The sequence below is a fragment of the Zeugodacus cucurbitae genome, chromosome 6 (assembly GCF_028554725.1).
Source record: "Zeugodacus cucurbitae isolate PBARC_wt_2022May chromosome 6, idZeuCucr1.2, whole genome shotgun sequence".
NCBI classification, from domain to species: Eukaryota; Metazoa; Arthropoda; class Insecta; order Diptera; family Tephritidae; genus Zeugodacus; species Zeugodacus cucurbitae.
In genome coordinates this window covers 18,755,035-18,773,944 of record NC_071671.1, presented here as the reverse complement: position 1 = coordinate 18,773,944, position 18,910 = coordinate 18,755,035, and the positions used below count along the sequence as shown (strand labels likewise).

The following is an 18,910-nucleotide window of genomic DNA, read 5'->3' as shown; positions in this document are numbered from 1 at the left end:
AAAGGAGGAATGAGTGGCGCGCTCTGGTGGATTCGGCTATAATCGCTTAAAGCGGTTCCTACGCCAAATATATATATATATATATATAGTTCCAAAGGTAACCACTTGAAATTATTTTCCAATCGATTTTCGCTTTTCAATATTATTTAAGTAGCTTATTACGTAGCTCGTTAGTGAGAGCACATCGTTGACAGAACACTATCCTTGATGGTGATAGATTCTAAAATATTCTCAGATGAAACAGAATTTAGCAATAAGTGGAATTTTTATTGAAAAATATGAAAACCGAATACTTTCAAGGTGAATTTATACAAATATGAGAAAAGAAAAAATTGAAAAATTCAACTGGTGGGCGCCATGTCGAGTTTTATAGAAGTGAATGGAGTAAACTCGAAGTTCAGGGTAACATTTTCACTTTTTAACAACATTTTCACAAACTATAATATAACTATGTATGTCGATAACATAATTGGCATTATTACCTTAAGGTGTTATATACAGTTAGACGGCCGAAAAAAAGTGAATTTTCCAGAATTTTTTCTGAGAAAACTTTTTAATTTATTGATCCAAAAACTTATACACATATTATGGTATGTTTTAAATGTATTTTAAGACTTAGTTTTAGTAAAAATATTTATTTGAAAAAGAGCTACAGCTGATCTCCAGGAGCTCCTCTCAAAAAAGACGTTTTGCGGTGACCACTATATCTCGGAACTGGATCATCCGAAATTAAAAAACCAAACAGATTTCGTTAAAATAATGTTAAATCTAGTAATTAATCGAAGGAATAAGCAAAATAAAATTTTTTGACAAAATGGCGGTTTCTCAAAAAAAAAATCGATTTTTCACCGAAATTTCGGCCTTAAATTGTTTATAAAAAAAAAAATATTTATCGGAGAGAAGAAATATATTTAAGAAGGTCGTGTTAAAATTTGAGACTAATCGGTCTAGCCGTTTTCGAGTAATGTTGGTCACCGACTTTGAAAACACCATTTTGAGAAAAACGCGTTTAAAGTTTGGACCTTGTACTTAAAAGCACTCTGAAATGCCTTTTCAAATTTTTCATTTGCTTGTAACTTTGAAAATATTCACCGGAACGATATGAAATTTTCTGTGTGTATTCTTAAATATATGTACATTAAGGAAATGAAATATAAAAAAAATCGATTTTTTGAAAATTCTAACTGTCTATAACCCCTTAAGTTACAGATTATAAAAACCCCAATCATGTTCTTCATAACTTATTATATCTATGAACACCCTATCTACTTTAAAGCCTCAGAAAAGATGATGTGGCGGAAGACGTTTTGTGTACCATTTTCGCTTTGCATAGAACTGAATTTAAATAAAGCAATAAACTCAATCTCTTCAGAGTGGCATCTCTGAAATCATTTTTATAATGAACATATAGAGGTTTTCCCTTACAATATGATCATATCTGTGGTAACAAATAATAACGGTTTAAGTCGACATAAGTGCTTTTTGATTTTATTACATATTTTAATTCTCCTCTTCATGTTCTAGCACTCAGCCAAATTTCAATTACAAAATATTATATATATATCATATTCTGATTCCTATTTGAAAAATATTAATTTAAAGCTTTTAAGAGCTGTTATCCTATGCTATGCATTCTCAAGAATTTAATGATCTATTACGAGATTCAAACCCAAATTAAAGCTTTTCAAATGAACCGATGATATATTTAACGCTTATATACTCTGGGTACAGTTGTTAATGTAATAGAATCTGAAAGTTCAGTTGTATAGAAAGAGGCCGGGCCATTGTACCGAGAACATTGAGAGCGTGAGAACCGAATGCTATGTCTAGGACTTACATATACCACTGTTGAGAAAAAAATCTAATAAAAATTATAGATTTAGAAATATTTTTTTTAGAATAGGTCCGACTAGTGACAAAAATTATGATTATTTCGGAAATAGAAATAGGTTATAAAAGTAATAGACAAATATTTAACCTTTGTCCATTTAATAATTAATATATAATATATACTCTTCAACTGCACAGGCCTTCCTTACAGCCTAAAAAATAATACAGAATAAAAAAATATATGTATATCGTAAAAAAATTCTCAACCGTTATTCAGAGATTGATTAGACTGGAATTTGAGAAGCACAAAGCTAAAGTTTTCATTTACTATTCATTCTTAATCCGGAAACTATTGGCTAATAACAGTAAAAAATCAAAAAGTACTAGCATTTGCTAGTAGACAACATTGCCAGTTTTTATGAGTTTTTGGTAGTCCTTTTCAATTGAGTTCCCTTGCCTTACCCAACTTGATAGAACGTCATTATGAGTACAATACTGACATTTCACTACGAAACTAACCTATATCCATGTATACACATAGATACATACATATATTTATGTATGAAATCCTCTAAAAGCCAGTATATACTATATAAAATAACAACTGTAAAGGACATTCAGTCATATTGAAGCTGACACAAAAACTCGAACTGTGACTGCAAAAAGTTATATGCATATATGTACATATTTAGCAATAAAGTATATGTATAATAAGTGAGTTTATGTGCCTGGAAGTCAACTTTTGTATAACAAACTTCTACTGTTGCCACTCTTTTTTGGCCATTTTCGCTTTTATTCTACTTTATTGCTTGCTAATGTGTATGCTTTATGAATCAATGTGTGTACATATATACATATTTATGTATGTATTTTCGTTGTTAATAAGTGTTGCTAAAAACGTAGACAAAATGGTAATTCGATATCCAATATGCGTTGTGTGCGTGCTTTTGTTTGTTTTGTCTTAAAGTTTTTGTTGCTTATTTGTGCTTTTTGGGAGCCAAAGTTCGTAATGTGTTAGTTTGGAGGAAGATTTAAGTAATTTTTGGTAGTGTTGTAACTATAGTAATACATAAATATGCTTTAATATTTTATATTAAATTTTAATAACAAAATATACAGAATAAATCGTCGAGAAGTTGTAGAGCCTTGAATTCTTCTACTTGTTCATATATGAGCAATTTTTTCAATTTAATTTTTTGCCAATATTTTTAAATTTATCTATTTAATAAAATTAATATTTCATAAATATTTGTTTTATATATATATATTTTTAATATTTATAATTTTTAAAATCAGATTTTAATTCAAAAATATTTACAAAAATAAATATTTTAGAAAAAATGTATATTTGCTTACATTAAATAAATAGTTTTTTCGACTAAACAAATTTGCTTATTAAATGTGCCGCCCTTAAAAGACGGCGCTAAACACTGCTTTGTGTCAAACAAGTACCGCCACATAGCGCCAAGCTGACAAAAGTGCACTGAAGGGCCTGCAAACAGCGCCGTCAGGAAGTCAATCAACCAAGCAAATCACACACACAAGTATACATACAATCAATCAACAGCGCTGCTTTTTGTTGCTGACCTCCATCAGGACATCGCGAACAAATAGCGTATAAAATGCAAAGAAAATGGCCGCTAAGTGCACTTTCTTCGCTCAGCGAACAATACGAAAAGCAGCGAGTACATACAGTACATATTAGCAATTACTTTAAGTGTACTTATGCATTTGCTCTTGAGCATACATATTTATCATTGCCGTCGGATCTGTTTGACGCACACTCGAAAGGACGTCAAAATGCGAAGTCAAGTTGTTCAATTCTTCACTGTTTGTGTTTTTGTTTGCGATCTTTGATCATCATTCTTCATATTTTTTTTGCTGTTTTTCCGCACACATGTTTGCGCGGACTTTGCAAATATTGATTTAGATGTGCAGCAGCGAGCAGATGTTTTAGATGATTTTAAATAAATATTAAAAGGGAAATTTTCAATTTTATATTTGGTAAGGGAAAAACTATTTAGCATTTGCATGGGAATGGAAATTATGTTGATAGGTTGAGGAAAGTGAGAGGTATTTTTGTGATTTTTTTTCGAAAACTCTAAAGTAGTGAGAATGGTTTTGGTGACTAACTCGTTTCTTTTAGTGTGCCGTAAGGACTTAAATGAGTAAATAAACTCAAAGATAATGGAACAAAAATTTTAAATCAGGTTTTGGAAACATAATAATTTCAGCTCGAAATTTTGTATCTCTATAAGATGAGCTGCTAGGATTTTATTGTAATTTAACATAACTTTCGAAATTCAAGGCCAATTTATTAATATATGTATTAGAGGTTATGAGCAAAATCTTGCATACTTTTGAATCTCCGCCGAGGTTTACCTGTTTCGTAAATGAAGCCAAATTAACTGAGTTTTTCTTTGATCGAAGAGTTTAAGGTTAAGACGAGCCGAAGATTAATAAATTATTTCACTTTCAAATAAAAACATTTATGGAATGCCAAAAATGTTAAAAAAAATAGTTATAAACAAGTAAACTTCTTTAAAATGTGTCCAAACGTACTTCTTCCGTCTGGGAACGAGTCGGTGCTTCGCTGTCCTCTTATGCTCTAGCACTGGATCGATGTACCGCTCGCGAACTTAGCAAACGTTGGTTTATAACTAAAACCTGCTCGGTTGCGAGTTCCTTTTGGCACAAAGTGGAACGCAAGAGGTCGGTGGAACTATGCGTTTATACTCAAAAAGGTTCACCCTCCGCTATAGTTGGAGTACGCACTGGACACAGCGGAATAGACATGTCATAGCTTTATGAACGAAGGCTAGATGGAAACATGATCAAGCCATTTCCTCCTACACTGTTCACAACATTGAGGTTGAAACACCTCGGTAACCATAACTTCTGGCGAACCGTGCGAACTTGCCGGAATAGATATTAGCCGCCTCATACAATTTTTGAAAAGCTCAAGGTACTTCGGCGATACGTAACGGTGTTATTTGCGATCCATACGCAGAAGTCTTTTGGCATCACAATGGACCGGTACCTTTATCTGTCCCTCCTTTATCTGGAATCCATCGCGACACCAGAGGCGATGATCAGGCTTTGCATCTAACGTATCCTAATCTATCTTCTCCCTTCTCGTAAGCTATCCAATAAGATACTCAAAAGAATTATCACTAAGTCTACAACAACAGCATCTATTTTAAATATTAACACAAACTCAAGTAGTTTTCAGATTTCAGCAAGGTTGTTCAAAATATATACTTGACTAGCAGTCCGCCCCGGCTTCGCACAGGTTTAAACAAATATTTCAAAAGTTATAACTCTCCCATAAATATGTATGTACTTTCCAGTTTCTTGCTTGGGTTCATTTTAAAAAAGTAAAGTGAGGAAAATTAAAAAATGCATCGATTGCGATGCGAAGAGAAGAGAAGGGATGACTTGAAAGAGGATTTTCAGTTTGAGATTAAGTTTCTCCATCACGAAGTCTTTTTGATACCCTCACCTGGGAACTATTTCCAGAAAGTTGAGATTCTAGCAATAGAATATAGCCTTTGTTATTCGAGGTGAATATAGCTTTCCAATGGTGAAAGAAAAAAAAAATTTGAAATCGGTACAGTAGTTTTTGAGTTTACTCATTACAAACATACATACAAATCTTTCCTCTTTATAATAGTATGAAAGTCTAGACTTCAAGTTCTAAATTGGTTGTATGATGTTAAAAATAAGTATTAGAGTCATTATCAAGGACCGCACCTAACATCACTCAATAAATACTACAACAACTGACAAAATGGTTCAATTGTTTGACAGCTGAGATGCTGACAGTGTCGTTTAAGTCTTGATACAATTTTTTTTTGCTTTTGGAAATAATATCCAAATCCAAATTTGTACGACTTTTGAAAATAATTTTTGAAAATTTTTGATTTTTTTTTTAATTTTTGAAAATAATTTGCCGTTAAATTTGTAAAATATAAAAATCAATTAAGTTTTAGTTCTCAAAATTCATATGAAGTTTTTTTTTTCTTGAGAATCTGAAATTTTGTTTCGTGAAATTTTCCATTTTTTAGTTTAAAGCACTAATTAATCAATCACATATAAAAATCAATTATATATTAGTTCTTAGAATTCCTACAAAGTATTTATCGAGCAAATCTGCATATAACCAATCTTTAGTAGAAATTTCTGAAATTTGAGCATTTTCACCGAATTTTCACAGAATTTCTCGCAAAGTGTTCAATGCGTCAATATTTTTTTGGAAACTGTTATAGTATGCACGTATACATTTAAGTCATAAAAATTAATTAATAACCTAATTTTGCAACGCGTCTATTTTTTCCATTAATTTCCAACAACAGCTGCTGCGCTCATATCATCCACACTTAATTGCTCATTTATTTGAAACATGCGAAATTAAAAATATGCTTGTTGGCTATTTTAAAGAAATCATATTTCACTTAATATAACAAGATTTTAGATAATATTTTATGAAATATGAAATTCATAGCATGCTGACACTCAGATTTTGAAAAATCGACGACAAATGTGAGGACTTTATTGAAACACGCACGCACACACACACACTTCCGTGGATAAGATGAAATGAAGTAGCAAATCAAATGAAAAATCAAAAAAAAAATGCTGCTGTTTCAGCCGATGAAATTTTACAGCAGCAAGAAGAAGAAGCAGCAGCTGACTGACCAATGGCCACCAGCAGCGCGTACAAAGCTCGTGCAATGTTATTTGCTTGACATTATTATTATTATTATTTGTTTCACTATAATTATTGTTGTTGTTGTTGTTGTGATTGTGTTTGTTCTTGTCCAAAAAGCTGTTTTGTCTCAAATTCATGAAAATGAATAGTTTTTGTGACAGCGCGAACACATTTGGCGGCTGCATGCGGGGGTGTGTAGCGCTTCTACATTTGTATTTGTAATTAAAGCTTTATGTTTTATTTTATTTTTTTTTTGTTTTTTGTTTTTCGGTATATCGCTTATTGCCAAGGTCATTATGCCGTTTGTAGTGCCCCACGGATGCAAATCTGCTCTTGTAGCGCATTTTCCATGCGCTCTCTCTCCTCTCTCTCGTACGCATTTCGCTTGTAAAAGCCAAAAATCGTTTTTCACATATTTTCACAACCCTGACACTAATTATACGGTTATTTATTTTAGTTGAAAATTGCATATGTAAAAATTGCTTTGTTTTTTTTTTTGTTTGGCATATTATTTTTCTTGCAAAAATTAAAATGTCTGTAACTGTCACAATTCAGGGTTGCAACGCGGCAGCGTCAAAGTAATGACTTAATACAAATAACTTTTTATATACACAAATTTTAAAAATTAATAATGCGTTTAAAACAACAAATAAGAACGCTTGCTTTGAGCTTTTGTCCTTAATTTTTTGATAATTTTTAATTTTTTTTATATTTTTATTTTAATACTTTTACTTACTCTTTGTGTTCGGCAGCGCGATCACGTTGTCTCCGATTTTTAAACCAATTTGAAACCTGAAAATAAAAATATATATAAGTTTTATTGCTGAGTTTTTATTAAAACAAAAATATTTTTTCCAGAAAATTTTTTTATTATTGAAGAAGAAAATATTTACATTAAAATCTATTTTATTTTTATAAAAAAAAATGTTTCAAGAAAATTTTTCTACAATTTAAGAAAAAAATATTTCCATTAATCTATTTTATTAAAATTTTTTTTTTATTTATGAAAAGATAAATAAATAATATATTTTTATTTACACAGTTTTGTTTATTTTTATTAAAACCAATATTTTAAAAGATTTATTAAAAAAATGATAAAAGCAAAGTTATTTTATTTATTATAAATATTTTATTATGAATATTTTTTTATTTGAAAATAAAAATTTTCTTATTTACAAATTTATATTTTTATTAAATTATTTATTTAAGATTATTTATTCAGAAAAATTTTTCGTTCTTTTTTTTCAAAATTAAATTTTCTTATAAACTAAAGTATTATTATTTACAAATATTTAAATTTAAACATATTATGATTTCAAAAATATATTTTAATTAGTTTGTTCATTATTATAAAAACAATGTTTTACTATTAAAAAAACTGAATACTTGATTTTATTTTTTAGTTTTATTTATATTTTTATGAAGAATATTTTTGTAGTTTTTAGTATAATAATTTTTTCTTTAAACAAATTTGTTAAGATTCATTTATTTTATTCGAATTAAATTTTATTTTAAAAAATATTAATTAAAATTTTTTGTAAACAATTTTATTTTATTTTTTAATGCAAAAAACTATTTTAATTCAAAAATAAATTTAATTTGTTTTATATCCAAAAAGTATTGTTATGTAAACCAATTTGTTTATTTTTACTAAGACAATATTTACTATATTGCCATTAAAAAAACTGGTTACATCATTTTATTTTTTAGATTTATTATTTTTATGGAAAACAAATTTTATTTGAAAAAATTCTTTAAAACTAAAATATTTTAATTGAACGAATTAGTTTATTTTTATAAAAAAAAATATTTTTTTAACTTCAACTTTTAATTTATTATATTAGTTATATAAAATTTCTATAAATAAATTTTTGTTTCGTAATAAACATATTTTAATTATAAAAAAATATTTTATTCTTAGAAATATATATTTTATTTACCTTTTATTTTTAATATAATAACTATATATGAGATTTAGAGAGATATATTTTAATTTTTTAGCTTAATTTTTAATGTTTTACATATATTAATTTTTAGTTTTGTATACTTTAAATATTATAAATTCTAAATTTTTTCAACTAATTTACACTCACTCTAAATCAGGTCATCTAAATGATTAATCAAATTTCTGGCATTTGTTACAAAACACAACTTAATTAGCTGCATTCAAGCGAAAAACAGAGAACGATTAGGTGGTGAAATTGATAAATTCATGCAAAGCAAAGCAAATGCTACACAAACACATAAATACTATGTAAATACGTAAATACATATGTATCTTTGTATAAATATACACATGTACATTCGTTAAGAAAATAGTGGCAATTTTGACATTGAAAATTTTTAAAATTTCAAAAATGTGAAAATTACGCTAAACACTGAAGGTGAGCATAAGTATATATGTATGTATGTACGTGTGTATATGCGAAAATAAATTACGTTGAGTGATTAAAAAATACGATATGAAAATGGAAAATATTTATAGTTTAGCACTAATTGCTATGTTTTTTTTTGAAACGTCACAAATTTTTTTCAGTATACTCAGAAAAAAATTGTTTAAATAAAATTTGAAATTTAAAAAATCAACTTAAATTGAAAATATTAAATTTTGTTTAATTTTTATATTAAATTATATGTTTAATTTAAATTAATAAAACTAACAAATAATAAAATAAAAAATTTGGAAATTTATTGCATTTTTCATTTAATAAAATTAACTAAAAATAATTTACAAAAATGTTTTAAAAATTGTAAATATGCATATAGAAAAATTGTATGTCTTAATATGTAAAATATAAAAATTAATTAAAATTAAAAAATAAGTTTAAAATTATAAAAAAATAAAACTGAGTATTCTTTATTTTTTTTTTTAATTATGAAAATTAAATTTATTAAAAATTAATTTTTCATTAAAAAATTATGATAATTTTAAATAGTATATTAAAATTATTCTCACGCAAATTTAGTGCAAATATCATATTTTTGAAATTATCAAAAATTTTGTACCCACCTGTGTGGTTGTCAGTCCTGTAGCCTCTGCTAATTCACGTTTCTCACGCGGGGAAGGATATGGATTGTGTGCGTACCAGTCTCTTAATACAGAGCGAGATTTCTCCTGTGGGAATGGAAAATATATAGTTTTAAAATATGAAATTTCACAAAAATATTTTTGCGTGTAATAAGTTATAATAGTATTTTTATTTTATTTTTTTATTAATTTCAATTTTAATATATTTTTTTCGATATGAAATTTCCATATTTCTTTTAAAAATATTTTTTTATATATACTCATTAACTCACTGTGTTGCTGCTCGCTATACTAATAACACCATGTTCTCACCATGTAATGAATTAAGCAATTCACTCTGTGCAAAAAATTCACATTCGTTCACAAATGCATACATTCATATATAGTATTCCAACTAACTATTCAAATTCCATATTTTCTGAATTCAGAACTTAGTCATTCAAAAACTTGAATATGAATTATATACATGTTGGAATGCACATAAATTCAAAATTCCCCCATTCAATCTGTGCAGGTTATAAGTTAATCAAATGAAGCCATTTTTGTAGCAAACTTCACTGCAAATATGTTTCCTGAACCACCCAGGAGCTGCTGCCCAAGCCGTTGTCTATAAGCCAGCTTAATTGTTGCTGATAAACAATTCAACTTAACAACCTGCAAAAGCACATATGATGAAATGCGCGCAGGATATGATAAAAGTTGCTACTTCATTGCGAGAACAAGTTCCGACACTACTACGATTTCAAGCAGCACATTCCCCCTTTTGTTTGAAAACTAGAGCAAATGAAGGGACATACGAATATGTATATGAAGAAACTTTAGTGGCGGCAGCATTTCAAAAAGTTACCCTCAATATGTGAATAAAGTCCCAAAATTCAACACACAGACCATCACACATTTAGAGGCACTACTCACTCACCTTGAAGCAGTAACTCGTCTCTTCGCCATCCCAAATTGTGCGTGGCAGTGGAAATTTGCGACGAACGCGATATTTACCAACAGCACCTAAAGGTCTTCCGCGCAGTTTTTCGGCTTCCACATAATGCGCTACAATTTTGAATGGATTGAAAATAAAATAAATAAAGAAGGGATCAAAATTAATAAAAATGAAAAATAAAATTATTAAAAAAAGTTAAAAAAAGTAGATGGAGTTTAAAAAATATATATCAAACTCTCATAAAGCAAATACAATTACTGGATATTCACCTTTCAACCATAGCGCCTGCAATTTGGCGTGATTATGTGGTGAGAATTGATGATGTTCGAGTAGACGATATAACTCCTTATACTGTCCACGATGGAATGCAACGACGGCCTTCGCTTTCAGCACAGACTCGTTCAATTGCAGTTTATCACATTGCGGTAAGGACCAAAGGAAGCGGCCCAGTCTTTCGATGTTGCCAGCTTGTTGGAGTACCTAAAGCAAAATAATAATTAAAAAAATTTAAATTAAATTAAATATTAATAATAAATATAAAAATAAAAAAAATATAAAATTATTATTTTTCTTTATTCCTTCCTTTACACACCTCACACACACAGGCCACCTGCTCCTGCGTGAAACCGAAACTGGGTAACGTTTCACGTCCATTGCTGCCACCATTCGTATTGCCGATATGTACACCGCCACCACCGCCGCCACCAGGTCCAATAATACTGCCATTGTGTCCCAACATATCTAAATTATTATTGCTTGTATTGTTGTTATTGTTATTGCTGAGACCCGCTCCGGCGCTGATAAGACCCGTCGGACTGTATGGTGGCGTTTGACGCGCACTCAATACGGCCGCATTGGCGGCGGCTAAATCGTAGAAATCTGTGGCGGTATGTTGTAGCATTTTGTTGTTGTTGTTATGTTTATTTTAAAATCCACTACCTTTAATCAGACTTTTTTTTTAATTTTTCGTTAATTAAAAAACGTTTTGCACGAGTTACTGTTGAAAGTGACGCATTGCTACGGTTTTCGAGGGACTTGAAAGAGAAGAAAATAATTGTTAAACAATTCATAATACTTATATAATAACCAGCTTAAAGATTAATTTCTCTTAAAAATATTAAGCACAAAAATCGGGGTACATCCATTAACATTTTTTTTTTGATTCCAGTATTCTATTATCTTACTCAGGCAACTATCAGAACCCCGAATTGTTAAGCGTATACCAACTTAAAACTCTGTTAAGTACCATTACTTCACTGATTTTTCGATTTATAGTAGAATAATTATTGTAAAGACAGTTCTCTCTGAGTCATTATTTGATTTGTATATATGAAATATGAAATGGAGAGCTGTTATTATATGAAAAATACGGATTTGATAATTTTTTTGTCACCTGCCTTTTTTAGCTCCCTGATGTTTTGATTTATACTAATATTGCAAAGATACTTTCTCTGATAAATTGGAGTACAGTTATTATATGGAAAATACGGATTCGATTTTTTGTCACCTGTCCTCTTTATACAAAAATTATAACAATAAGTGATAAACTTTCATTTATATTAGACGTTTACTAAAGTCACATAAACGAACAGCTGATATTGCCAGAAGAGAAAGAGTACTCTCTCATTCTCTCTCATTTAAAGAATATCTGAATATTCTTTTGTTTTTTTTTATGTTTAAAAATATTATTTTCTATTTTATTTTATAAAAAGCGCAGATCGGACAGCTGATCTCAAATAACGGCAAATAAATAAAAAAAATTCTAACAAAAAATGAAATGAAATTTAATTTCAGAAAATATTATTTCGATCATCAAATTACCAATAATAAAAAAACTGCAGTCATTTGAATTTTTATTTAATACAATTTCTCTCTTGCAATTCCCACCCAAGTTAATGCTGACTTTGCTACTCATCTCTCTCACGTTTAGCATTTATATCACTCTCTCTTTCTTTCATTCGTGCTCACTTTATATTTATACTCATACTCTCACTCTCTCTCACTTTTTTACACTCCTCTGAGAACATTCTATTTGTTTTTATTCTCGCGCTCTCACTCTTCTGCGTGTTGTTTTCACTCGCGAGCGTGCATACCAATTTGTCGTGCCTTTCGAAAATTTTTGGCCGCCTGCCAAACAGCAAATTCTCAAATAACGCAGATCATTCGGCACAACACAAATAAGCAATAAATAGAAGTTTCGTATTTCATTTTTAGAAATTACCAAATGTTTACAGATAATTTGAGCATTTTTCCTCTCATGAAAATAAGGCAATCAAATGTTTAATTATGTAAAATTTAAAAATATTTTGATATTTTGAATGTATGTACACATTATGTACAAATAGAAATATTTAAGTTGAGCGACGAAATTTTGTTTGGTCTGAATATTATAGCTATGAAAATTTTGCTCGAAATTAAAAAAAAAAAATAATTTTCGCTATTTTTTTAATACTAACAGTAAAAATTTTGTTTTCCTTTAGATTTTCTAACCTAAAAAAATTCAAACTTTTTTAAATTTAATTAGAAATAATGTTTTTCTAACTAATATTTTATAATTTTTTTTTTTCAAAATTTCTAATTTTTAAAAATTTATTAAATTTCGAAATTTTTAATTTTCAAACATTTTTTATTTTGAAAATTTTCTAAAATAAAGTTTTTTTCAAAATGTACATTGAATTTATCGTTTTAAAAATTTTGATGGAATTTTTGAATCTCTTACGAACCCAGTATATTCTTTAACTAATTGTTTACGTGTTCAAAATCATGTTGTACAAAGTCATAAGACATCCTTGCGCAACACTTTTTAAATTAGTATTTCGAAAAACAATTTCCATTACAAATGCTGTTCCATTAATGAAATTATGAAAATTTTCCACTAATTAAGGTTTTTAACTTGCCATTAGTATAATCAAATTAAGTTCTTTATTGCAAACTCACTTCCGCCCATAAATTGGGGTTATTAATTTGCTTGCAGCTCATTAAAAGTGGCAACACGCTGAGTTATTTCTACTCATTTTTATCAAAGCAAGCAGTTTTCTTTTGGGCTGGAAAATTTTGTATGATTCTTCACAACCCAAAGCAAATAAACTCATATGAAGAATTGTGTAATAAAACAAAATGTTTGTAGGCAGATGTGTATATTTAGGTATAAAAAAAATATGGAATAATTATTTTTGGTATATTGGAAATCATACTAAAAAAAGTCAAATAAAATATATATAAAAAATTACTAATTTTTATGAAGTTGAAAATTTGTTTCGAAATTAAAACGCAAAATAAATTAAATGTTTGTTAAAAATGTAAATTATAAAAATTTTCTAATAATTTTTATTTATTTTTTTGTACATTTTTTAAATTAATTTATGTATTTTAAATATTTTTTTTAAATTTTTTTTCAATAAATTTTTTATTATTTAAATTCTTAAAAATTTTATCTAATTTAACAAATTTATTTAATATTTTATTTTTATTTTTTTTTTAATTATTATTATTTTTTTATTCTTAATATTATTTATTTTTTCATCAATATCAATCAATAAAGGCATTTTTCTATCATCATCATTTCACACAAAACTGTTCTACAATACCCAAATTTATCACTTCTTCATTATTCCACTCCCTCATTTTCACACTTGATTCGCTTTCGCTTTCTTTTAATTGATTTTTCTTTGATTTCTTATACACTTACTCGTACATTCGCTTGAATCAAAACACTTTTTCGAAAATAAACCACTCATACAAAAACCACACATACATATATTAAGAAGAATTCTAAAATTACACAACCTACGTCGCACGTCACTCTCCTCAACTGCCTCATTTTACACCAAACTCATGGTGTTACGTTGCTCTGTGGGGTCACCACGCAATACAGATCGTAGCGTCAAACAACGTTCGTGTAAAAGCAGAAATCATCAGATCGTATTTACTTTCAGTGATCTCTCTGCTGCACGATCCCATTCTCATTATATTGGCTGTTATTTTTATTTACATTTTATCGCATCAATATACATAGAGACATACAAATGTATCTACCATACGTATACATGAAAAGTGTTTATTTCCATTAGCTTATGAAAAAATTTGATACTTTGACTTTTGCGCGTTGAGAATCGGACTAATAGAAGAATGTGGCATTTGAAAGAGAAAGTGTTTTGTGAAAGAAATGACGAAAAGTGTGTTGAATTTTGAGAATGTCGGAAATATTATAAAATAAATATCTATAAAAAGAAGAAAATAAGAGATCCTGAGTATTTTTCTTAGATTACATTTATATTTGAGGTTATTGGTCTATGTTCTGAGTTCTTTGAGATGCTGTAAGTGTCCGGATTAATGTGTCAAACAATTTACAATATTCACTACAATGAAGTCCACATAAATACATTAGCATTCTGTATTTATTTAATTGAGAAATTGTCGAGATCTATCCTGAAAAACCTTTACCAAAACATTCTTAATGAAAAAAATTGTTTATGTGTATTTAATGGTTAATCATTATATTGAAACTGTTTTTTTATTATTCCGTCCAACTTATCCCAAGAAAATCGTATTGGGTATTATGTTTATGATCTTGAGTGGTTCTTCATCTTTAAAATCCTTTCGAAGACCTAGTCTTTTTCTTTTTATGCACTGATCAGATACCGATGAGCATCTTAAAACACTTTCATTGCATTCACGGCATTGGGGTATTTTTAATCAGAAGGAACCTGAATTTAGATGGTGAAGAAATGTCAACCCGGAAAAGATTTCTTGAAGTTCCCAAGGTAGTCGGGCGTGCATGGCCAATACGTTAGGGGAATGTTTTCTACTGCTATAACCAAAATAATAACAATTGGAATTTTACGATGATCCGAATTTTTTTTTCTAAATTAAAAAAAAATTAATTCCGAATTTGTAAAAAAAAAAATTTCTAAATTTGAAAAAAAAATCTTTCTGAAATTAAAAAACAAACAATCTTTTTGGAATTATAAAAAAAGGTTCTGAATGAAAACCAACTCTGAATTAATTTTTAATTTCAAAATTTTTTGGAATTTGTTTTTTCATTATTTTTTAAATTTTTAATAAAAAATAATATTGTTGGTTTATATGGGCCTCATATTGTTGATATTAAATTCCATAAGCATTCATACAGTCCAAACATTTTTTATAAATAAATATCTATAAATTTATGAGATATACACACATGCACTCGGCAACAACACACTAAACTTTCTGCTCTGGTTTCTCATTACGTTTACGCATTTTCTATAATACGTGTACATAAACACATATCGGTCTAGTATACTACGAGTACAAGATAGCCAGAGCTCTTCCGTTTGTTGTTATTGTTGTGCGCACACACTTGCCGTGTGGCTGTATTTGTTTGTGATTTGAGATATTCTTGGATCTGTTTTCAGTTTCATGTGTATCTGTAATGAAAATACCAACGCAAAGTTTTTCTTTCTTTGCACTTTTCAGCGTCTTGCTTTATACAATTTCAATTTCACATGAAAATAGAACCTACGCAAGCCGACAATCGGCGACTTGTAGGCAATATTAGACGGCTCGTCATATGTACGAGTTTATGTATTTAGTTGAAGTTTAGAAAAAAGAAAATTCATTATAATTTTTTACTTTTCATACGAAATATTTTGTTTATAAAGCTCGGCCGGCAATCGAACTTAATTACACTCTTCGTTGAATTCGTATAAACTTCTAAATTTCATAGTGTACGAAAAAAAGTTCCGATCCCAATACCGATCGATTACCACCAGTCGACATGCTACATGTATCTATTTTTTTTTTTTTGTTATTGCTGGCCAATATTTGTTGGTTTTATTATTGCCACGATTTGTTGTGATCCAATTGCGTTCGTGTTGTAATGCGCTGTGATTTGATGCGATCGTCTGCGCGCGTTCAAGTCAGCGCAAGTGTTTGACGTAATAAAATTTGAAGGAAAACAGTTGTTGATTGATACTAAAAATTGCATGTGAACATAAAGAAAGTTCGTCATCAAATAGCTTTTGGGAATTCGCAATCGAAATTATAGCGAAATACACGAAAAGAAAACAAAATCGTTTATTCTACATTTATTTTATTGTGGCACTTCAAAGCATATTATAGAGTCTTTAAAGAAGAAGAAGAGGAATGAAAAATACCGTTTGAAATTTGAGAGATGATTCGAGGGTATGCTCAGATATACAGTTGAAATTCCCTAACTCGAATCACTATAATCCACTATAATCTATATATAATATATAATCTATAATATAATTTGAGTTATTTTTTTTTGATTTCTCAAGACTACATAGTGTGGTTTGCACTCTTCATAACTAGTTAAACTCAATCATATTTGTAAACTATACCGATTTCACTTTTCTAAAATGATGTAACAAATTGATAACTTAAAATAAAGCTTTTAAGACTTTAACCAGAGCGTTCATAGACTAGAATTTTTGAACTTCGTGTTCTAAGGGTGTTTAAAAAAGATCCGATGTCAATATGTAGATATTCGATAGAATTTGTTATAAAAAACTCAGTATATTGGACTATACTGGCGCGAGATTATGCTTTAGATCTCTCAAATAGCCTTTACATTATTTATAGTCCTTTTATATAGCTTATTCCCGAAATAATGAAAAATTCCTGGTATCCTAAACATCCTTTCCTTTATAATGTTTCAAAGCCACTTTAAGTTTCTACAAAGACCCTAGAATTGACTTTTCGTTTTACGATACGTTTTGGTTGCTTAGCCGAGTACATTAAGTACCTGACTGAGACGGAGTTTCTTTTTAATGGTGCTCGTATCTCTTCACATTTTGTCAGAACTACATCCAAGATCTGCAAAAGCTCTTTAAAATTCTATCCGCTATTCAGTCGGCGCTTAAAGTTTCTAGGATCATCCTATAGTCAACTAATATTAAAGCATTCAAGACAAATATGAGTAGATGGTCGATCGAATCTTCAGCGACTTCTTTTGGAATAAGCTTATTTGGCTTAAGCTCGATAAATGTTGATGGAAGGCTTTTGGGGGTATGTAATATTTATACTACGTGCCTTGGTCCAAAGATATGTATGTAGACTTTGAAGCCTATCTATATAGATCTTAAAGGCACTATGGGGAACCGGGAGACTCTATCGGATATATTATCCTCCAAATAATATATGAATTGTTAGAATTTTATTATTGAAAAATACTAAGGATGCTTGGAAAACTTGTTGTTACCGTTAAGTGTGTGACTCTATCTGATCGAAGAAAAGCTAAAAAAAATAATAAAAAATATTTTTGATGTTAAATTTTCGATGCTGCAACCACTCGGAAACGAATCCAACTAAACATCTAACAGAGTTGTAAGTACCTCATTTTTACCTATCTAAGCTGAAGGGGTCTGATAGGTTAACCAAACATTTTTTGTCTACCAAACAGAAATTAGTTCAAAAATGGCTCAAATTTTTTACTGAAGTTATAAATTTATTATAAAAATTAGTTATATATTATTATTCATTATTATATAATATTTATTATTAATTAGGTTTTCCTACTTTTTCGGTTTTTATATATTTTTATATTTTTATTTTTTTTATTTACTATATTTTTATTTACGTATATTTTTATTTACTAATTAGCCCATTAATTTTATATAAATAATTTATATACATAATATAATATAATTTTTTTATTTATTTAACTTCATTATTGGTTTATATAGAAATATTGTTTAATTTTTTATTTTATTTTTTATTTTCATATAATTTCTTATATCTTTTATTGTACATTTATTACTTAATTATGATATATATTTGTTCTAAATTGCTATAAATCTACTACATGCACACATAAAATTATAGCATGACATATGCACAATCAACACAATTCCCTCAATGAAAATATCTATAAAAATTTGCACCTTTGCAAAACTCAACGTCTACCGAATTTATTGGCATAAACAAACCATTTCTTAAACCATATACTTATAATATATACATATGTATATTTATACATGCATACCTGCATTTGAATATTGTCTGCCCCCATTGTGACAGCAACAACAACAACACCATCCAAGAAAAATTGATAAAAATCTGTCATTCACCTGCTGCCAGCAATGCTGCTGCATCATCGCCTACTTATAGTATAAATAGCAACGCCTAACTCATTGTACAACGAGTATGAGTTTTCAGAATATATATTTACATACTTACACCGTTATTATATTAGTCTAAAGCATTTGCTTGTCGCAGATATGTCATGCGATACGAAACGATGCGATACAAATGCGCGGCGACACGCCTCAACTCTTGTAAAAGCCGTCGTACAAAGCGTAAGAACATCAAAAAGATAAACGACACACGGTGGCAATATGCAAAATGATGCAGAAATCAAATTATAACAAAAATATCTATATACGCACACAACATGCATACA

At 28.8% G+C, this 18,910-nt stretch overlaps 1 protein-coding gene across 1 annotated transcript in view; it reads right to left on the bottom strand.

The window, feature by feature from the left end:
• LOC105216810 (protein sine oculis) overlaps positions 1–11,560 on the bottom strand; it is a 36,815-nt gene extending 25,255 nt beyond the window's left edge. Inside the window, exons 1-5 of the mRNA XM_054233388.1 lie at positions 11,099–11,560; positions 10,776–10,986; positions 10,489–10,616; positions 9,552–9,656; positions 7,278–7,333 (exon numbers count right to left, since the gene is read on the bottom strand). Of these exons, the coding sequence (XP_054089363.1) occupies positions 7,278–7,333; positions 9,552–9,656; positions 10,489–10,616; positions 10,776–10,986; positions 11,099–11,407 (809 nt within the window). The 5' untranslated portion in view covers positions 11,408–11,560. The remainder of the gene's footprint in view (positions 1–7,277; positions 7,334–9,551; positions 9,657–10,488; positions 10,617–10,775; positions 10,987–11,098) is intronic.
• Positions 11,561–18,910: the final 7,350 nt, after the last annotated feature.